Source organism: Xyrauchen texanus, chromosome 8 (assembly GCF_025860055.1).
Source record: "Xyrauchen texanus isolate HMW12.3.18 chromosome 8, RBS_HiC_50CHRs, whole genome shotgun sequence".
In the NCBI taxonomy this organism is placed as follows: domain Eukaryota; kingdom Metazoa; phylum Chordata; class Actinopteri; order Cypriniformes; family Catostomidae; genus Xyrauchen; species Xyrauchen texanus.
In genome coordinates this window covers 18,861,658-18,883,034 of record NC_068283.1, presented here as the reverse complement: position 1 = coordinate 18,883,034, position 21,377 = coordinate 18,861,658, and the positions used below count along the sequence as shown (strand labels likewise).

At 37.4% G+C, this 21,377-nt stretch overlaps 4 protein-coding genes across 7 annotated transcripts; 2 read left to right on the top strand and 2 right to left on the bottom strand.

Annotated features, from left to right (window-relative positions):
* Nucleotides 1–333: 333 nt before the first annotated feature.
* Nucleotides 334–4,825, top strand: smcr8a (Smith-Magenis syndrome chromosome region, candidate 8a). Of its 2 annotated transcripts, XM_052132410.1 has the most exons (3): nt 334–477; nt 600–2,896; nt 3,074–4,825. In XM_052132410.1, exons 2-3 carry the CDS (start codon nt 732–734, stop codon nt 3,522–3,524), a joined length of 2,616 nt encoding a protein of 871 aa, XP_051988370.1. In that variant the 5' UTR covers nt 334–477; nt 600–731; the 3' UTR covers nt 3,525–4,825. The 2 variants fall into 2 exon arrangements, with proteins under 2 accessions (XP_051988370.1, XP_051988368.1); XM_052132408.1 differs by having other exon boundaries at nt 340–2,896.
* A 23-nt stretch (nt 4,826–4,848) lies between these two features.
* LOC127647893 (serine hydroxymethyltransferase, cytosolic-like) lies at nt 4,849–13,289 on the bottom strand. 3 transcript variants are annotated; one of them, XM_052132412.1, is made up of 13 exons: nt 13,178–13,269; nt 11,866–11,906; nt 11,351–11,449; nt 11,055–11,200; nt 10,779–10,894; nt 10,516–10,676; nt 10,007–10,088; nt 9,314–9,526; nt 9,122–9,235; nt 8,265–8,387; nt 7,528–7,644; nt 7,272–7,382; nt 4,849–6,919 (listed from the first exon to the last, which is right to left on the bottom strand). In XM_052132412.1, exons 2-13 carry the CDS (start codon nt 11,869–11,871, stop codon nt 6,747–6,749), a joined length of 1,461 nt encoding a protein of 486 aa, XP_051988372.1. In that variant the 5' UTR covers nt 11,872–11,906; nt 13,178–13,269; the 3' UTR covers nt 4,849–6,746. The 3 variants fall into 3 exon arrangements, with proteins under 3 accessions (XP_051988372.1, XP_051988371.1, XP_051988373.1); XM_052132411.1 differs by having other exon boundaries at nt 11,866–11,909; nt 13,178–13,232; XM_052132413.1 differs by lacking the exon at nt 11,866–11,906 and having other exon boundaries at nt 4,850–6,919; nt 13,178–13,289.
* A 374-nt stretch (nt 13,290–13,663) lies between these two features.
* Nucleotides 13,664–17,974, bottom strand: LOC127647967 (28 kDa heat- and acid-stable phosphoprotein-like). The gene is made up of 6 exons (XM_052132506.1): nt 17,476–17,974; nt 17,088–17,179; nt 15,129–15,224; nt 14,636–14,754; nt 14,250–14,401; nt 13,664–14,167 (listed from the first exon to the last, which is right to left on the bottom strand). Exons 1-6 carry the CDS (start codon nt 17,486–17,488, stop codon nt 14,103–14,105), a joined length of 537 nt encoding a protein of 178 aa, XP_051988466.1. The 5' UTR covers nt 17,489–17,974; the 3' UTR covers nt 13,664–14,102.
* Nucleotides 17,975–18,017: 43 nt separating this feature from the next.
* LOC127648020 (protein BUD31 homolog) lies at nt 18,018–20,858 on the top strand. Its single transcript, XM_052132580.1, has 4 exons — nt 18,018–18,198; nt 18,422–18,544; nt 20,229–20,395; nt 20,548–20,858. The coding sequence occupies exons 1-4, from the start codon at nt 18,105–18,107 to the stop codon at nt 20,596–20,598; spliced, it is 435 nt and encodes a 144-aa protein (XP_051988540.1). The 5' UTR covers nt 18,018–18,104; the 3' UTR covers nt 20,599–20,858.
* Nucleotides 20,859–21,377: the final 519 nt, after the last annotated feature.

The following is a 21,377-nucleotide window of genomic DNA, read 5'->3' as shown; positions in this document are numbered from 1 at the left end:
ATATAAATATTATTAAAACACTGAAATTATTTACGGCAATAAAAGAAAGCTTTACAATGGTTGTCACACGATTCGAATAAGAGGTAATGTTCCTTCTGGAACGCATCAAAACAAACAAACCGGCTGTGGCACAAACCCTAATGAGCTGCCTACCTAGAGAGCATTGTTGGCATCAAATGCGCGTGCAGTGTTTTGATAATTAAAGTGCTCCCCCGCTGACTCTCCAATATGCCCTTAAATGTTATCTAGGTAGACAGCTCACTAGGGTTTGAGACGCAGCCATTTCCTCATCAGGTCAGTCACATGGGATGGTTACGATCGTTTAAATATGGCTGCTGTTAGAGGTTGTCAGTGTACTGAGCAGCTGGAGTACATTGTTACAGCTGTGTCTCCGCTTATTTATGTTATATAGATGTCCGGTTATAAATACGTTTGCACCAGCAGCGGTCATCGACAGATGGATCAGATTTATGGCAGGTAAGAGAGCATCAGGCTTGGGGGAAATCGGTTTCAAGCTCATGTACATATCAGAACGTGATTTGGCTGAGCGCGTGAGAAACCAGTCCTGCTGCATTGACAGATTTGATCTGTGCTTTCAGATCTATATAATAATAACAACAGTGACCTGCCTAAGAGAGATGAGTATTATGTCTTCAACGGTGGAGGTACTGAGCATCGGATCAGGTGCTGTTGGATATTTCTGCTGATATCTGTTCAGATACTGCGAGAACATGATTGGCTCACCAGATTTGGTGGCTTTTACCAAAGAAGACGACTTTGGGGATTCATTCTCAGATCGATGGTCACTTCCGGATGAGTTTTCTGTGCCCTTGTTTACACATGCTGCCAATGCAAATCCCTGGACAAAGACATCCTATGCTAAATTCTCTAAAGATTTCATACTTATCTCTGAGTTTTCAGAGCAGGTGGGTCCACAGCCATTACTTACTATTCCCAATGACCCCAAAGTGTGCGGGACATTTGACCTTAACTACTTCTCCCTCCGCATTATGTCTGTGGACTACCAGGCTTCTTTTGTTGGACACCCTCCTGGTAGCAACTACCCGAAGCTCAATTTTGTGGAGGACTCAAAAGTCGTTCTTGGTGATTCCAAGGAAGGTGCGTTCGCCTACGTCCATCATCTAACCCTGTATGATTTAGAGGCCCGTGGGTTTGTACGCCCCTTTTGCATGGCCTACATTTCAGCAGATGAGAGAAAGATCATGCAGCAGTTCCAAGAGCTGTCATCGGAGTTCTCAAAGGCTTCAGAGTGTCTCAAATTAGGAAACAGGAAGGCTTTTGCGAACGAACTGGTGAAGAAACTGAAAGACTTGGAGTACACCAGATCAGTACTGAACAAAGAGACAGAGCTGCAGAAAATGAACAACGGATGTTATTCCACACAAGCCATCGAGAAGGCGAATGAACTGGCGAATGTGGAGAAGTCCATCTATGAACATAAAGATCTGCTGTGGCAAATCACATCTTACCCTTCTAGGAAAAAGAAAGACATGGATCTTGTGCAATGTGAGGTGGAGAAACCAGCTGACGCAAGTGTATTAGATGATGGTGATACACTTACTAGTAATTGTTTCGAAAATGCTGATAAGACTATGGAGGCAGAAAGTGATGGGCCCTCTAGAAAGTCTTCATACACCCCTCAACTTATTAATGCTAAATCTGCAAAGTGCTTTGATAAACGTTTGAAAACGCTCGAAGAGCTCTGCGATACACATTTTTTCCGACAAACTCTAGAGCAACTAAACTTAATTGAGAAGTTATTCCGAGGAGATCTCTGCTTGATTTACACTAGCCAGATTGACAGAGCTCTTCTGAACAAACAGAGAGTGACTAGTTTTCTCTTTGAATCAGAACAAGACTGTGGTGAAGGACTCTCAAAAAGTTTCAATACAAGTACAAACAACCCTCCAATCCCAATTCTGAACTTATCTGGCAAGCCACTCAGTCTTGTTTCCCACACCACCTGTGTTGACATGTATCATATGAAGCCGGGTGTGGAAATGATGGAAGGGCCTCCTGAGTCTAGTGCATCTGACATCACGCAAGAAACCTCTGAGGCGGCCGATACAGAGACCAAAGGGAGTTTTAGTAGCGACAAGAGTATTGAGGCACTTGTAGGTGCAAGTCCTTCCAGTCTGCAGCCAAATTGTTTTGAAGTCCTTGAACGAAAGAGTAAGGTGTTCATTGCTTCTTCATCTGAGGACCTAAATGTGATTAAATCTAATGCAGTTCCACATGGGACATCAGATAGGAGTTCTTCAGAGGTGTTTGGAACTAAAAATATAATCCCAATGGACACCGCATGCTGTATTGGGCAGGAGGGTTTTATTTACGAGGAAACATTGCCAGAGATTGCACAGGAATGTTGTGGGGACACAGTGGTGAACCAAGAACCCTTATCCCTTCTTCAAGGAGATTCTACTTTACAGATGGACTACATCCTAGAAGCCCCCAATATGGGATTGCATTTTTCTGAGCTAAACATTAGTGCCCTCTCTGAAGAGGTGGCTAGAATTAACATTGAAGATGCCTCCGATTCTACCAGCTACATGAGTGCCTCCACCAGTTCTGATAGAGCAGCGTCTCCGTTCACCTACGGCAGTGTGATAACGATGAAGCAGAAGAAGAAGGCAGGTCATAGTACTCTTAGATTCATCAGGCAATATCCATTCGCTCAACAAGCCATTTTTTGCCTTCTCAGCGGCCGAACGCTAGTCATTCTTGGGGTGGATGAGGGCACAGTGAGGAAGCTGGTCAATGCTTTGTTCATTTTTGTGCCCAACCTGGGCAAGTATGGCGAATCTGTCCAGCCGTGGCTGTCGACGCCATTTCAGCTTACTGACCTGCAGAGATGGAAACTCATTGGATTGCAGAGGTATGTTGCAAGAGGTTGACTAGTTGAAGTGACGATTGTGTTTGTGCACATCTGTTTGTCAAGTTGATCAATAATTCAGTAGCATAGTTTGAGTCACAACCATATTTAGATGGCAATGCTTTAAAATCAATGCAACCAAATGTGCAGTGTTCGATTTTGATGCTTCCTCTTTTTCAGAGCTACCTCCCCTGCGGGATCGAGCATATTCCACTCTTTGAATAGATACAGCCGTTACATAAGCATTTTGGACTGTGACAACAAGACCCTTCGATGTCCATCATACAAAGGAATGTTAATAAGCCTTATGGCAGACCACAGGACTCAAATTAAGCGTGGCAGCACCTACTTCCTCCATGTTCAGAGTATGTTGACTCAGCTCACAGCCAAGGCCTTCCTTTACACGTTCTGTCACCACATTCACCTTCCCATGGACATCAACGACCAGGGCTCGGTCACGTCGCGGAGGACTAATTTCTTGTCACAGCTCGGTTATACTGTGGAAGAGAGTCAAATCGTCCAGTACCTGAGTGAGCTTATCAAGCGACATTACGTTCAGGGACCCTCGAAGGGGGTCATCCAATCATTCTTTATTTATAACTACACCACCAGCTATTTGTACAAAATCTGAATGTGTCTATTTGATTACAATGTCTGTTTCATGTTCAAGAAAAAGTTCACCCAAAAATTAAAAATAAATGTTATTATTTACTCAAACATCTCAAACCTGTATGACTTCTGTGGAACACAAAAGGCCATTTTTATTTTTTTTCATGTCTTTCTTTATAGGGTTTACTTGCCAAATTATTAGTTAATAGTGACTCTGGTCTGTCAAGCTCAAAAAAAGACAAAAAAAAATAAACACCATAAAACCACAGTAGATACGATTAGTAAAATAGACAGTAAAATTCTTGAGCCAGAACCACATTATAGCAACCATGAGTAGGTTACCCCATGTGACTACCCTCCCTAGCAACCGGGCCAATTTGTTTGCTTGGGAGACCTGACTGGAGTCACTCAGCATGCCCTGGATTCAAACTTGTGACTCCAGGGGTGGTAGTCAGCATCTTTACTCACTTAGCTACCCAGGCCCTCAATATGATCTTTTTTAAAAAAAAATTTTATTAACTAAATTTAAGTTGTTCTTCACTCTCAAATTATATTAATAAAGCTCTAAAATCAAATAAGGCAGCTACGCCGATAAATAGTTACAAGCTTGTTAGTTCTCAATATGTCTCGTGACCAAACGTGCAACATCACGGACATGCCGTTCGGTCACGAGACGCAATTTGAGTGAGGTGAATTTATGGTCCTTTTTTGAGCTTGACAGACCGGAGTCACCATTCACTTGCACTTTGACAAGTGAACCCCTTGAAGACATTTTTGAAAATGTACCCTTTGTATTCCATATAAGAAAAAAGTGACTTTAGGGTGTGTGAATAATGTAATGGGCTAAAATCAGTAGACCAAATGTATTGAATGTCATTTTCATTAGCTTTTTTTATGTGTGTGAATATTCCCATGCCATTCTGAGAAGTGGAGGGTTGGATGTTTTGGCGTTACTAATTTGGTCTTGATTATTTGTTTAGTGTTGTTGATACACATTTAAAGTTATTGCCAAACGGACATGGTCAGCTCTTTTTAATATAACAAATGCAAGCACAAGACATACATAGTTGAAATGAGGGCATACAAAACATTTTTATTTTGCATCTCATTTTTAACTAAACAAGTATAGTTAGAGGGATAGTTTTTCCAAAATCAAAAATTCTATCATCAAGTATAGTTAAAGGGATAGTTTTTCCAAAATCAAAAATTCTATCATTTTTATACCCAAATGTTGTTCCAAACCAATACAAGTTTCTTTCTTCCATAGAACGCAAAAGGAGATTCATCAGAATGTTACCATGTCACCATTCATTTTCATTGGATTCCCCCATGTAATGAAAGTGAGTGGAGACTGAGGCTAACATTCTGATGAACATTGCCTCTTTAAAGGCATGTTTTCATGACATAATTGGCCTATTTTCTATTTGCATGCACAGACACAACAGCAGGAGGAGAGTAATCTGATCCTGGTAGCCTGTTTAAATATTAACATTGCTCTTCTTATGCCTTCATAAGAGATGCAATGTTGCTGCATGAAAATCACAAGCATATTTTTCATGTTCTCCTCAATATGCTGTCATTTACCTTTGCCCAACAGCCTTTATGAAACTGTGCCATTAGAATTAGGTCGTTTTCTGTGTTGAAATTGTCAACATTTTAATGTTAATTGATGAATTGGTCAATGTTGGTCTTTTTATACTTTCATGGCTTGTGAAGTAATTGAATTAAATTCATTATTAGTACAGGGAAAACCTGCAAATCATCCTGATCTTTCTCCTTTTTCAGTCATTTCTACTGGAAATGTATGTCTGAGGTAAGAAAGTAAAAGATTAATTTTATAAAACAAAGACCGTGGTTAATTGTATGAATAACCGTTCACAAGATATTGAGATTTAAAAAAAAAAAAATTAGGTGTCAACTGCCCTCTGTGTTATAATGTAATTATGTGGTATGGTGAAAGAATGTACTGCGTGTAAAATGTCATGTTGTGGAGATCTGTTACACAACCGTCTGCATGTTTGGAGAGCACGAAACTTTGAGGCAAAAATCTGGTGCCATTTATAGACACTTCCATTTTATTTCATGTGTTGTATCATTCTGCTTTTCGAGATATTTTAAAGTGATATAAATGGTTGTGTCTGAGATGTGTGCAAGTAATGTCAGCATGAGTGTTCATGTGGATGGAATAGCACTTCAATTTATGGCTGTTGCAGTAATTGTGAAACAAATGACTCACAAATGGTGGCTGCTGCCAAAGAACATTGCCTGGAATTGTTATTCCCACTACTGCATGATCGCAGTTGCAATCCAAAATGACAGATCTTCTGACCGCCACCAGTGTTTCATCACAAATGTGTCTTAAAATTCTGCTGCTTTAGTTACCCAGTAATTATTGGCCTTTGTAACGATTCGTCAGTAACAGATAACTGCATTTAAATGCATGGTCTGTTGAATGTAAATTGATAAAAAGCCATACTGAAATACATTACCTTCTAAGGTTATTACCCCACGCCACTGTTTTAACATTTTATTCGCTGTGTTTGTAAAAATCATACACTTTTGTTGCTACTTAATGCAAATCTACTCTAAGACAGTATTGTGAGCTTGTATGGGAGTAATGATCTATATGCTAAAATATTTATGAATGTTGAGTCAATTTGAAGGTTCATCTGTGCTTTGCGTTGCTGCCCACTGTGAAATCACTCTACCATCATTTTCATTAAATTATTTTATTTAATGCTGTGTGGTGCGATTTAGTTGTAACAATTTGTGACATTCAACTTACTTTAAATGTATTATAAAGATAGTTGAAAGATTCATATGTCTTTTGAAATTGTAACTAGTTACAGTAAACAGGATTCTACTCAATTATCAAGAAAAAAAAATGTCCTCATATGTTCACATTTACAGTATTTATGGCTTTATTTGCACTTTAGTGTGTTGTTGCCATTGAATATTTTTCTGTTGGTCTTATCTGGAGAGCATTTCAGTGTTCTGTGTCCCCTATTCTCAACCACAGAAAACAGGTAAAGACCAAAAATAACTGACGAGCAAACACAGAGTAATGCTTTTACAAAACTATCATTGGTGCTTTCCAAGACAGATAGTTCATGTGGATGATGACGACAATGAAATGGGAAATCATCACAACAATGTGCATTATAACACTGTTACACTGCATTTACACCCCATCTAAAGAGAAGTAATATCCCATTTCAGGAACACCAAAAAGTCAAATGGATAATTATAACTCTGGCAACCCCGGCATGGGGAATTTTCCAGCAAAGGCTTCCACCTCCTCTCGGATGTCTTTAGTTTTCAGTTGATACTTCTCATTTTGAGCCAGTTCATCCTTAAACTCCTTCAAAGTAGCTTTTGGGTTCATGTTTCTTTGCATCTCCAACGTCAACTCAATGCCTAAGGGCAGACACACAAATATGGTCAATCTCTGAGCTAGGTTATTACGATGTATATACATCCTTCAAAAGGAATAGTTAACACAAAAATGGCAATTCACTCATCATTTAAATCAAAAAGGTCTGTTTCTCACCCAAAACCCATTGCATCGCTTCAGAAGACATGGATTTTTTGCACCCTATTGACTTGCATTGTATGGAGAAACATCTTATCAAAATTATCTTTGGGTTACAAAGAAAAAAAAAAGTCATGCAAGTTTGAGATGGCATGAGGGCGAGTAAATTATGAGAGAATTATCATTTTGGGGTGAATTATTCCTTTGGTGTTATATTAGAGCGTAATATGAACTCACCCTGATGAATGAACTCGCCAACCTTGCGGAAATCATCCTCCAAAAGCCCTCGGGATGTAAGAGCCGGAGACCCTAAACGAAGGCCACTGGGACGCAAGGCACTTTTATCACCTTCAAAACGTAGTTTGGGGGGAAACATTATATTAGAGAAAAAGATAAATGTTTATCTGTCTATGTTAGTAATTGAAGACCTCAAAACACACTGTACAAGAATGGGGCAGTTACAGTACTATTATTCATTATTTCTTGAAGGCACCTGGGCATGTATTCTTGTTGCAGGCAATGGCACAAGCCTCCAACACCTTCTCGGCCCTCCCTCCATCAGTTCCATTTGGACGTAGATCGACCAAGATGAGATGATTATCAGAGCCGCCTGAATACAAATGGTCAACAGATAAACATGGCAGATCTTCTGTAACCAAAAGGTGCATCTTTATAAACCTCATCTAAAAGGCTTTATAAGCCCTATTTGGATTGGACTAGTTTTCCCGGAGGAGGTTAGGGAAATTGTGCTTCACAGACGGACTTTGTGATTTTAATCCCATCTGAATCAGACAAGTCTGTGTTTTTCTCTCAGAACCTCCATACAAATTTCAGAGCAAAATACCTACCATGTTTCTGCTAACTCAAGGGACCTCTGAGAAATCTAATCCTGTCCGAATGTGAAGGTCTCTGATTGCAGATGTCGAATTTTCACAAAGCTTCTCATCGTGTATTTTGACCAACATGAACTACCGTTAAGATCGTACTTGCGTGAAAATGTTCTGCCTGCGGAGTGCTTTTCAATATGGATGTATCATGCCGATTTTTTGCCATCCAAAAAAAACATAGAAGTCAGGTAATGATAACTGTAACTCAAACATCGTTTTTTTTTAACCAGTCCGAATAGGGCTTTACACATATATCTCTATATAAATTGTTTTGTGTAAAGACATACACATTTTGTAAACATTTGTGATATGCATATTTTTCTAAATCTTCACTGAAACTCACCTGTAACAACCTTGTAGCCCTTTTCCATAAGGGTGGCTGCTAAAGCTCTGCAATTTGCCAGAACTTGCATTTGATAGGTCTTGAACTCTGGAGTCAGAGCCTGCTTCAAAGCAACAGCAACTCCTGCGCACCACATGCAAAAGCAATCCGATACAAGGTAGAGCTAAATATTTGGTCATTACAGTATTTGAACATCACATTTAGACCTATGAAGAAAAGTGAAGCATTTTTGCTAAGTAATATACAGTGGGGTTCAAACCACATGCGAGAATGCTTCAATTTTACATTTTAGTTGATTTCTATTACAAATTTTCTTATCAGTATAGCAATATGTTTGAAAAATGAAGACTAATTTATGTCCCTCTTTTGCTTTCATGACGGCATGTACACGAGCTGGCATTGACTTGATTTGAGAATGTTTTTTTTATACCAATGAGAATCTTGTGAGCCTCAAAGCAAGCAACGAAACACAAACGTGCGCAGAGTGTGAGCACAAGCAAGACGATGCATGTATATTTGCTAGGTTTAAATGCTTTAAACACCGAAATGACCAATGGTTCCTTAAACTGGTCTTTACGTACATGCACCACAGTAAATGCAACCACGTCATTATGTCAATGTACTCTGAAACATTTATCCCCAATATTGGCCCGATACAAGTGCTATCGAGTAGAATCAGTGTCTCCCCGTCTTAAATACTTCTTGTTCATTTTACATTATACCATAAAGTCAAAAATACTAAAATGTTCTGTTTATTTCCAGGTTTAAATTCGATTTTGATTTCAAAATCAACTTTTGAACCCCAGTGCACATATCGGACAACTTAATAGACTTATCAGATGGTTAACAGATCCTACCAGCAATGGCATGGTTATGTGGGCCACCTTGAAGTCCAGGAAACACTGCCTGGTTTATCAGACTCTCAAGGTTGTACAGGGTCTCCTTCCCTTTTGCATCAACACTGCGAACTCCTACAAGTCAAGAGTGTGACATGACATAGTTATCAAGGGAATACATTTAAAGGGTAATAATGAGGGTAATAAATTCACCTTTTCTGAAGAAAATGACTCCTGCTCTGCAGCCCCTGAGGGTCTTGTGGGTAGTGGTGGAAACAACATCACAGTGTTCAAATGGAGAAGGAACCACACCTGCTGCAACCAGACCACTAATGTGAGCCATGTCTGCCAAAAGATAGGCCCCATTCTCATTGGATATCTTCCTCAGGCGACTGTAGTCCAGGTTACGGGAATAACAGCTGGTGCCTTAATAGTGATGCATGGAAATATTATAGGTTAAGTCCATACTAGGGCTGTGAAACAAATTACTTGCAAGTTCTTTGAGACAAAGTAAATATATTAATAATTATATTTGAATATGTTTTTTTTATATAAAAAAACCACATTCAAATATAATTATTAATATATTTACTTTGTCTCAAAGAACTTGCAAGTATATTATATATATATATATATATATATATATATATATATATATATATATATATATAAAAAAACACATTCAAATATAATTATTAATATATTTACTTTGTCTCAAAGAACTTGCAAGTAATTTGTTAGTGATTTTAATTATTTAAATTGTGAAATATTTAGTTTTTGCAGCCACACACAAAACACAGTCAATGGACTTAAATTCTAATTTTGTAATATATTGCAGTACAACACTTTCAAAATCTTTAATTATATTTTAACAAACACAATGCACAACAACGAAACAGTGCTGACCTGCAATAATAAGTCTGGGGTGGAAGAGCCGAGCATTTTCCTCAAGTCTGTCATAATCAATGTATCCAGTTTCTGGGTTGACCTGGACAAATATAATGCACATGCATTAGAAATGGTAGTATAATAGGTATGATGAAACTGGCTTATCAATAATAATTATCATTAGAAACTGTGATGGATTGTTATGTGGTTGCTAATGTGTTCTGCGTTTTTTTTTTTTTTTTTAGCTTGTTGCCATGTAGTTGCTAGTTTGTTGTTGTTTACTGGACCAAGTCTATTTCATATTTTTTCACCAGTTTTATTGTTCAGCAGGCATAATTTTAAGTTTGATCACTTAGAAAAGTAATAGCAACTCTCTCCTCAACAAGCCTGACAATTTAATATTCAAAGGGACAAATTACATGCTTAAGTTTAATACTTGAGGTTAGAGGTTTGTTTAAACCACTGAAAGTGTATCACCAATAGTAATGGTGATGCTTGCCTTAGGAAGCACCTATAATTAAGTTTACCTTATATGGCATAGACTCAAAGAAAATGGAAGTGGCTGAGATTTTCTTTTTGTCAGTCATGAAGCCGTGGGTGAGATGGCCTCCATCGGGCAGGTCAAGGCCCATGATCCGTCCATGAGGTTCCACAATGGCCGTGTATACAGCAAAGTTCGCAGGTGACCCTGAGAGAAACATAACCATTTAATATTAGGTGTTAAGTTACTGTTTCACACCAGTTACATAATCTCTTAAAGCATGCCAGTGAAACTGAGAAACAAACCTACCAGAGTACGGTTGTACATTAACTCCCCATTTATTAGGGTCAAGCCCGTAAGCTTTCAAAGCTCTTTCCTGACACAAACGCTCTAATTCGTCTACATGCTCCGTGCCTCCATAATACCTAAAAAAAAAAAAAGAAAGAAAAAAGAATTTAACAAAGTTTGGCAGCATGAACAGAACATTTTAATGAATGGATTGAAAAAAGTATATTTTAAAAGCTACTTATTGGCTAGACAAAAACAACAATTACAGTATGTGCAATGTGATTGCACAATAATAACCTCTGTCCTGGATAACCCTCAGAGTACTTGTTATTCATGCAGGAGCCCAGTGCTTCCAAAACTGCTCGACTGGTGAAGTTCTCAGAGGCAATGAGCTCTAATCCATACGTCTGCCTCCTCTTCTCCTTCTTTATGATGTCAAATACCTGTATTAAATATAAAGACACAATGTAAACTACCTTTACAATATTGAACTATAAACGGATTAGAGTCAAGGCCACAATTTGACAGTCCACATATATTGACCCCAATGTCACTCAGTGGCTCACTGCAGCATTTACAATAGTTCTGGTTACCTCAGGATCATTTGTGCTCAGAGGTTCCAGCATCATCTTGTTGTGGGAGTCCCATGTACCATTATGATGACCATTGACTTGAGCCATACTTGTTGATCTCTAGAGGAAAAGATGTTGTGGTTAAACTGAGAAAAGTATTGCAATCAAAGCATTACTGTTATGAAGGACTAAAGTACTCAAGGTTTAACAAATAAATAAATTAGTTGAATTTTTGAGAAAAGTCCTCCGTCATTATGAAACACATCCAACAGGATAATTGTCGAAATGTTTTAATAATTTTGAAAAAACACATCTGGGTATGTTAATTGTTATTCTGCAAATACAAAATTACAGTACTGGCTTTGAACAACTTGAATTAGACACATTTTATGGATTTTTACACAACTGATCCAATTTATCATTGAATTATTAGTTTGTTTCTCAAACATTATTTATATACATTTGTATTGTAACTGCCTGCTCCGAGCATTAACTGAATAGTTCACCCAAAAATGAAAATTCTCATATTTACTCACCCTCATGCCATCCCAGATGTGTATGACTGACTTGCTTGCTTCTGCTGAACAAAAAGATTTTTAGAAGAATATTTCAGCTCTGTAGCTCTACAATGCAAGTAAATGGTGACCAAAAATTTGAAGCTCCAAAATCCACATAAAGGCAGCATAGAAGTAATCCAGACAACTCCTGATGATATGGATTTAACCACTGAAGCGATATAATAGGTGTGTGAAAACGAGCTATATGATAGGTGTGTGAGAGAGACGTCAATATTAAAGTCCTTTTTTTTCTATAAATCTCCACTTTCACTTTCTTCTTTTTGGCAAGTCGGGTTTTTTGGTGCATATCGCCACCTACTGGTTAGGGCTGGTCAAAGCTGGAGATTGATAGTAAAAAAGGACTTAAATATTGATTTGTTTCTCTCCAACACATATCATATTTTCTGAAGATATGGATTTAACCACTGGAGTCGTAAATTAATTAATTTTATGATGCCTTTTTGGAGGTTCAAAGTTTCGATCAAAATTCACTTGCTGAAATGTTTGTGTTCAGCAGAAGAATGATGGTCTGCACATCTGGGATGGCATAAGTGTGAGTAAATTATGATAATTTTTATTTTGGGGTGCACAACCCCCTAGAACTGTCTGTGTAAAGATATACAGCTTCTGTTGAAGTGTAAAAATGATTAATGACAACATGTTAATCGTTTGGAAACTTCAACTTTTATTTTCAAGCAAGTTCTTCTTGGTTCAAATGACAGAAACAAAATCGTCAAACACTCAAAGTTAATGCTTTGTTGTTCTAGATGTTGCTCTAATGTTCTATTGATGTTCTTGCTCAGGTCAGATCAGCGTGTCAGTCAAATGATGCAACTGCAGCTGCTGCCAGACAGGCCACGCGACAGATTACGAAACATAACTCTGAGAATGTTTTATCCGCGTTTTGTTGAGAACTAAAGCGATACATTTAGCTACGTTGAGTCCACAGTGATAGACAGATAGATAAACCGGAACTGTCTTTAAGGTAACACTTTTATCCACGAAATGCTGTTAAATCATAACCTAGTATATTTAGCGAAGTGTGACTCAGGGACAAATAGTTAATATATAAAAATGCAGACGTTGTTTTTCTTTGACAAGGCGAATTTCATAAAGCGATTTACACGAGCCCATTTGCAGTACAACCGTGCAAGTTCATTTTCATCTGCCAAGAATAAGGAGCACATGTGCAGTCACACGGTCTTGATTTGTTCCACTACATCTAACAGATTTAAGAAACCTACGCTTCAAACATATACGTGATATACGATGGAAATGTTCTGACACTTACCTTTACAATTGTGAGTAACGGTGCTACCCGATTACTTTCAGATTTATGCAATTTCTTTTGGATTTCCTCGTGCCAAAAGTCCGCGAAACTTGGAGACCAATGAGCGCGCTGAGGGGAGTGGCCTATGGATCTCCTCCCACTTATCATGCTGAAACGTTTTTACCAATATCTCCAAGATCATTCCTGCCACTGTCCTCAGTCTTGAGGACATCCTGTGCTCCATACGCATTGTCATACAAATTTAATAATAATCGCATGATTTAAATACAATAATATATATATATATATATATATATATATATATATATATATATATATATATATATATTTATACATATATATTCTGAATGCCAAAACCTTTCTTTGCTGATCTCAGTAGTTTTTTTGTATTCTCAGTCCTACAAATAACATCTACAATGCTACAACAATTTCCTACAATGTATATACAACATGATACACATATTTTTCAGTAAAAATTTATGAAATTTTTATTGGCATTATGATATCTTTTACATAATTTCAAGAAGACAATCCCATCGGAACATAATTTTACAATATCCCAGGTCCTTTACAACAGAGGTCTTTATTTGTTACAATAATTATTTAATTAAAATCCACTCAGTTGCATGTGTCAATATGTTAATATATTAATAAACATGTCTATATATTTCTAGTATAATCGAGTGAAAGCCAGCATTATGAGTTAGCCACTTTGGTGAAAGCATCAGGGCTCTCACAAAGGCATTGCCTGCTTTCAGGGATAATTTACTCTGCAATATTCCTCATCAACAGAACATTGTGTTATAAAATTTTACATAGCATAACACATTTTCAAGCTTTTTTTTCCTTCAAAAATAATATTGTCAATATAACTGTACACTGTCCATAAATGCATCAAAGCTTTTAAGAATCCACTACGTCTGCATTATTTGAGAGACATTGTATGTATTCCTTTAGCTGCTGCTGCTGTTTCCTGTGCTGCGTCTTTTGCTGTAATGAAAAAGAACAAAACATGAATAAATGTGCAAACATCACATAAGTTCTGTGACATTCCAGAAATCCTCCGATTTACCTTTACGTTCCTCTTCTTTTTTCCGCGCAGCCTCCTCACGTTGCTTTTTAATAATGGCAAGCCGAGCGAGATCTGCTTTAGCTTGATCTGTCTTGCCAGCTAAATGCATTTTCATATACCTCTCCTTGGCTTTTTGCTTTTCAATCTCTTCTCTGAAATGTGATAAAATAGCAACAAAAATAAAAGAGGTGAGAAGGAAATGGTATGTTGTTTTTGTTTTATAACTGAAAGAAGTTTCCTTAAAGATTATGTTACGTATTAATGTATAGACATTTCACCTTTAGTGAAGTGATACACATAAAATGAGAGTGAATAATGAGAGGGCCCTACTATAAGTGGTTCAGAGATAATTGCTTCATTGGCTTCACTCAACCCAGTGTTTTTACCTTTCTCTTCTGGAAAGCTGTCTGGGTCCCTCAAGTTCTAACTCAGTGACTTTCTTTGTTTTCTGGGCAGCACGATTAGGATTTTCAATCTCTATCAAGCCCTCAACACCCTTCCTTTTCTGTGACAAAATGGAGAAAACTAGTAAATATCACTTTGTTTCCTGAATTCACACATCAGCTCTTTCTGAAAGAGTTTGTAGTGAGTTGTAATGATACTGCCACTGCTGGATCATCACCAGTACATTATCATCCGTCAGTGGCATGACTAGAATGACATTAACCTTATATAATGCCGACATTCCAAACGCAGTAATTGATAGACCCCACCCAATTAGATTGCACATTATTTAGACTGAGCAAGAGTGTGTCTGATACTTGCAAACACAACTTAATGTCTCCTTCCTTGCCACAGTAGGCTCTGATAAATATATCTCCAGATGGACTGATCTGCAGGCACATGGGCAATCCTAAATCATTCTGAGCTAAGACTTACCTGAGACCCGTCGTCATCACTGTCCTCTGAACCTGATGCTGTCAGTTTGTCTTCGCTTTGGTTGTCGTTCACTGACACACCTTCTTCATCTTCAGTCTATGATGTAGAAAAATAAAGATAACTATATTGAGTTTCAGATTTGATGTGGCTTTATTTTACTGCTTGCAGAAAAGGCTTTTTTGCACCAATACATTTGTTGTTGTGCAGTTTCAGAAAGGTTTCTGCAGCCAATTTGACTTGCAGATGGGTAGTCTGAGATTTCTTAATGATGGTAAGAAGAGAATCTGTGTTTATACACCATTAAGCCCCATAGAAATTGTGGTTATCTTATGTTGTTGACATGACAAGTGACTGTCCGATATGGGCTTTCCAGTGTCCAATGCCGGTACCAATATCTAGAGAGCAGGGTGGCTGATAGCAGATATATACTGTACAACCCCAATTCTGAAGAAATTGTGACAGTGTGGAAAATGCTAATTAAAACAAAAAGTGATTTGTAAATTATATTCACTCTGTTCTATATAAAGCACTACAACAAATTATTTGATGTTATATCTTGTGAATTTAATATAGTTTTTTTAAATAAACACTCATTTCAAATCAGATGATTGCAACACACTCCAAAAAAGTTTGAGACAGTCAAGTTTTTACACACTTTATTAAACATCTGGGCACTGAGGACACAAATTTGTTAATTTAGCAAGTGGAATTTCCCCCATTTATCCATTATGCAGGTCTTCAGCTGCACTGTTTTACAAGGGCTCTGTTGCTGTATGCTATGCTTCATAATATGCAACACATTCTCAATTGGAGACAGGTTTGGACTGCAGGCAGGCCAATCTAGCACCCACACTCTCTGCTTACACAGCCATGCACTTGTAATCCGGGCAGAATGTGGTTTTGCATGTCCTGCTAGAAAATGCAGGGATGTTCCTGGAAAATATGGTGTCTGGATGGCTGTATATATTACTCCAAAATGTGCACATATCTTTCTGTAATAATGGTTCCCTCCCAGATGTGCAAGTTACCCATTCCATGGGCACTACACACCCCCATACCATGACAGACAATGGTTTTTGGACCTGACGCTATTAACAGCTTGGATGGTCCTCTATGGTCCGGAGAAATGACAGCTGTTTTTCCCAAAAACTATATTAAATGTGGACTCGTCGCCAGACCACAAAACACAATACTACTGTTCCACTTTCCATCTAAGATGAGACCAAGGCCAGAGCAGTCGACGTGTCTTCTGGACAGTGTTGATGTATGGCTTCTGCTTTGCAAAGAAAATACTTAACTAGAATGTGGGTGCTAGATTGGCCTGCCTGCAGTCCTGACCTGTCTCCAATTGAGAATGTGTGGAATGATAAATGCAAAATTATAAAATGCAAAATAGGATAACGAAGGCCCCGTACAACTGCGCAGCTGAAGACCTGCATAATGGATGAGGGAAAATTCCATAGAGTTATTAGAAAAAATGGTAATGCTACACAGTGGTAAACACTTGACTATCCCAACTTTTTTGGAGTGAGTTGCAAAGATCTGATTTGAAATTAATGTGTGTGTGTGTGTGTGTGTGTGTGTGTGTGTCTGTGTATTTGGAACTGACACAAGATTGATGTAACATTTATAAAAGGAACCAAGCAGACATCGTTATAATCTCAGAATGGTTAAATATACTCAATAAATCTTAATATGGCTGATATATTGGTCTACCACTACATTACACCTATTAAATTATCTTTTTTTTTTTTTGTTGGAATTGTTCTTTTATTCTACCATGCTCAGAACTAAGAACTAAGCTCTGCTTCTGCATAAAGCTGCTGTGTTTTGCCTTCATGTCCTAATAGATGTAATAGGTTTATTAAAATGTTAAGACTTGCTTTCTATCAACCTCTTTATTGACATGTTCTCTGGGCCAGCACATTACTATCTGAGATGACAATGTAGGTAATTTACCATCTTTCTTTCTTTTTCTGCTTTCATTTGAGCATCTATTTCTTCAGGACTTGTGTAGGTTCTCATCCGACCTTTATGGCCACCTTTTTTTCCTAGAAACAAAACAAAAAGCATGTGAGATTAATTTCCCAAAATATTTGTTCACTGTTTACAGAATGCTTGAGTTTAAAATTAGTAAAATACATGTTATGCATAATCTCAATACCATGCAGTCATAATAGATTATGAAAACAGTGTGTAAACAAGCACATGTCAGGATTCCCTCTGCCAGCCCAAGAGTGACGTGTGCTGCTGCTGCAGACTCAACATGGTCAATCAGTGTGATCACTGTTGATCAGCTCTCTGTGACAGTTATTTCTAACACAGGGATATCAGACAGATATCTTACCTCCTTTGGGCATGATGACGATTTAACCTGATTTGATATAAAAAAAAATTATCGGCTCAAACACACTCCAGACTACCAGTCTCGACTAAAGGAAAAGCTGTCAATAGAGTTCTGATTTCAGCTTGCTACTCTTCACCACAGTCTCATTATCCAGGTCTCTCAGGATCGGAATCAGTTGTACAAGGTTTTAATTGACTCCCAAAGTAAACAAAACAAATATCAAATTATACGACAAAGCAGGTAAAGTAATCGATTAGCATGCAGCCAGCTGGTCCGTGTTCCTATATTTACATTCAGGCAAACAGCCACACACCTAGATTGATGCAATATGCTAGTACGGAAAGCAACACCGTAGTCCCACTTTAAATGAGATTTATGAATCTTGTGAGGATTTCATTGCAATCTATTGTTTTAGCAATTGAATGTCAATCAATTGTGATGCTGACAATAATGTAGTAAGTCCTAAATCATACAAATGAACAAAGACAGCTTGTTGACATGACACAGTTTGTGACGATTCACAAGGACCTTTGCAGTGACGTCATCAACTAGCGACAAAAAGCACGTAGGTTCGAAAACAGCATCTGAAACAATTTAGACGATCTTGTAATTGTGTCAGCTATCAAACAATGCCTAAAGTGAAAAGGAGTAGAAAACCACCCCCAGATGGCTGGGAGTTGATAGAGCCAACGCTTGACGAATTGGATCAGAAAATGCGTGAAGGTTTGTTCAACAGTGTACAAACTAGCAGGAATGCTAGCTAACCACTCCTTTATTTTGAAACATTTATTCATCAGATTTAACTGTAATGAAATCAAACAGTAATATCTACTTAGACTTGTTTATTTAAAGTATTTTATTGTTAAAGCCGCATACGACATACTTAATTGATTCGCTCTTTACTCATTTAATGTTAATCTGAAGTGAGATATATTGTGGTCCACAGCTGAAACAGAGCCACATGAGGGCAAACGTAAAGTGGAATCTCTATGGTCAATCTTCAGACTCCATCACCAACGCAGCCGTTACATTTTCGACCTGTTCTACAAAAGAAAGGCCATCAGTCGAGGTAACATGCCGATATTACATATTTTACATTTGTTAACCTTCCTATTCTGTTTGGTCATTTTTGACAGAAATCAATTGTTCCGATGTAATAAATGTTGTTTGGTTTATTTGAGCGGTACAAGACTTGGTGACTTTTCCTGAATCTTTCTGAATTTACAAAACCATTTGGACTTGATTCAATAAGTCAAAGTAGTCGTAAAACAAAAAGCGTCTCCTTTGCTGTTTGCGGTCAAAAAGTTTGACCAAAGGAAATTAATGGGTAAGACTAAAATGCAGGGCAAGATTTTATTTATTTGTTAAATACAATATGTAAAATATTACCTTAAATTAAAAAAAAATATTAAATATATTATTCTTCATTAAGTTCTTTAACAATCAAATTTACCAGATGTTTTAAACACATATTCAAATAATGTAATGTTCTAGAAAACTATAATGATTTGCAAAACAGCAGTCAAGTAATGAACTTAGCAGCTCTTGGCTAACATCTTGCAAATACAAAGTTTAAATATGCTACACAATCATTTTAATGAAAACAACAGGCAAAACACAGAATGGGAGTGGCCCTCTCTTCTGTTTATGTAAACAAATTTCCCCTTTAATTGAAAATTATTGTTACATACATTAACAGTGCAAAACAGCAGTAATATAACTAAAACCAACCTAAAACTGTAAACAACAGATGCAGCCTTAAGTCGAGAACAAAGTTTTGCAGGGCTACACAAATGTTGATGTAATTGCTATACACAGCAAATTGGACTGCTTTCTATTTAAGTAAAAGTGGCAGGTTTTTCATCAAGAACAAAAGTTGCTCAGCTTTCTGGGAGGAGAGGTGGTTCCTCTTCTCATCAAGAACATGAGATGCTGCACTGAATGGTCTCTCTCTCTCTGTCATCATGTATGCACATAAGACTCGCTTTTGTTCTAGTAGACTTTGCAACATATGTAATATCTGCTGAATAACCTCTGCAGGTTGCAAATTTTATGTCCTTGTCAGAAACTTTGAAGTATGTCCACACAGCTGACATGATCGGCCTTTGCTGGGTAGCCCCGTGATAACCGCTAGATCGATGGAGAGTGAAATCTGAGCACTGAGGTGCGGGGAGGCATATATTTTCGGTTGCCGAAATTTCAGTGCATCCCTAAAAATAATTAAAAAAATTGCATAACTAGTTTGATAATGTCTAAATATTGTATATCTAAATGCATAACTTGTGATAAAATTTAGAATTATTGCACGGTAGGTGGCTGCATAGAACACTGCAGCCATCTACTGGCTATAATTGTCATTTTGTTGTCATATTATTTGTCTTTTTCAACAGATGGTAGCAATCTGCAATCAATGTATGACACATTCACATATTTTCATCATGTTTCAAATGATAGAAGTTTAGGTTTTACTGTTGTGAAGTTGAATAAATTTGCTAATTTGCATATGCAAATAAATGGTGAAATAAAAAAAATGATATGTAAATAAGATCTTAACATAAAACCCCAAAAGAAGTGCCAAATTGTATTGTTTTTACTTCAGGGAAAAAGACATGTTATCATTACCTGTACAGTAAAAAATTACCGTGAACGGCAAAGCAAGCAAGCAAGCAAGCAAGCAGCCTGACTTGATCAGAATTGGAGAGTTCAAATTTATTTGCAATGCCAGTTTTTAAATGTTAAGCTTTGTTTCTTAGAGCTTTACGAGTATTGCATCAAAGAAGGATATGCAGACAAGAATCTCATTGCCAAATGGAAGAAACAGGGCTATGAAAATCTGTGCTGTCTGCGGTGCATTCAGACGCGTGACACAAACTTTGGAACAAATTGCATATGCAGAGTGCCCAAGAGCAAGCTTGAAGTGGTAAGTTATGTCCAACCTTCCAGTTATTCAGAGAGCATTGCAATTTAAATTTTGGAGATTGTATTTTTTACATTTCTTTATTACTGTACACCTATTTGCAAGGACTTAAAGGTCATTAATTGTTGCATTGTTCTTAACTTGTTATTTTTTAGGGTCGTATCATTGAATGCACACACTGTGGATGCAGAGGATGCTCTGGATAAGTCAAGAAGGAAACAACTTTTGCATTCTATTGGAACATTAGGGCTTTGTACTTTTAAATATCCTTAATGGATTGTGATTACCTTGTCAGATGTGTGGTGAAACCATATTGTTTATGAATTAGTTATTGTTTATCTTTGATTTTTATTGTTTTTTATTAAAGTTCTGTATCTTGATCGTGCTGTGTCATAGTGTCTAACCTCAGTTATGTTAAGCATGTGGCTTACAATAAAATGTCTGATATACAAGTGCTGGTCATATAATTAGAATATCATCAAAAAGTTGATTTATTTCAGTAATTCCATTCAAAAAGTGAAACTTGGATAATGTATTCATTCATTCCACACAGACTGATATATTTCAAGTGATCATTCCTTTTAATTGATGATTATAACTGACAACTAATGAAAAACCCCAAAATCAGTATCTCAGAAAATTAGAATATTGTGAAAAGGTTCAATATTGAAGACACCAGGTGCCACACTCTAATCAGCTAATTAACTCAAAACACCTGCAAAGGCCTTTAAATGGTCTCTCAGTCTAGTTCTGTAGGCTACACAATCATGGGGAAGACTGCTGACTTGACAGTTGTCCAAAAGATGACCATTGACACCTTGCACAAGGAGGGCAAGATACAAAAGGTCATTGCTATAGAGGCTGGCTGTTCACAGAGCTCTGTGTCCAAGCACATTAATAGAGAGGCGAAGGGAAGGAAAAGATGTGGTAGAAAAAAAGTGTACAAGCAATAGGGATAACCGCACCCTGGAGAGGATTGTGAAAC

What these genes read in the sequence shown, in the direction of transcription:
- smcr8a (XM_052132410.1), top strand. Translation starts at nt 732, where the DNA reads ATGATTGGCTCACCAGATTTGGTGGCTTTTACCAAAGAAGACGACTTT. An exon ending in AAACTCATTGGATTGCAGAG is followed by an intron (nt 2,897 to 3,073) that starts GTATGTTGCAAG and finishes CCTCTTTTTCAG; the next exon opens with AGCTACCTCCCCTGCGGGAT.
- LOC127647893 (XM_052132412.1), bottom strand. An exon ending in AGTCATTTTCTTCAGAAAAG is followed by an intron (nt 9,236 to 9,313) that starts GTGAATTTATTA and finishes CTTGACTTGTAG; the next exon opens with GAGTTCGCAGTGTTGATGCA. An exon ending in ACATAACCATGCCATTGCTG is followed by an intron (nt 8,388 to 9,121) that starts GTAGGATCTGTT and finishes TGTGGTGCGCAG; the next exon opens with GAGTTGCTGTTGCTTTGAAG.
- LOC127647967 (XM_052132506.1), bottom strand. An exon ending in GTGATGACGACGGGTCTCAG is followed by an intron (nt 14,755 to 15,128) that starts GTAAGTCTTAGC and finishes ATTTTGTCACAG; the next exon opens with AAAAGGAAGGGTGTTGAGGG. An exon ending in AAAAGAAGAGGAACGTAAAG is followed by an intron (nt 14,168 to 14,249) that starts GTAAATCGGAGG and finishes TTTTCATTACAG; the next exon opens with CAAAAGACGCAGCACAGGAA.
- LOC127648020 (XM_052132580.1), top strand. Translation starts at nt 18,105, where the DNA reads ATGCCTAAAGTGAAAAGGAGTAGAAAACCACCCCCAGATGGCTGGGAG. An exon ending in GGATCAGAAAATGCGTGAAG is followed by an intron (nt 18,199 to 18,421) that starts GTTTGTTCAACA and finishes TGTGGTCCACAG; the next exon opens with CTGAAACAGAGCCACATGAG. An exon ending in AAGAAAGGCCATCAGTCGAG is followed by an intron (nt 18,545 to 20,228) that starts GTAACATGCCGA and finishes TTTGTTTCTTAG; the next exon opens with AGCTTTACGAGTATTGCATC.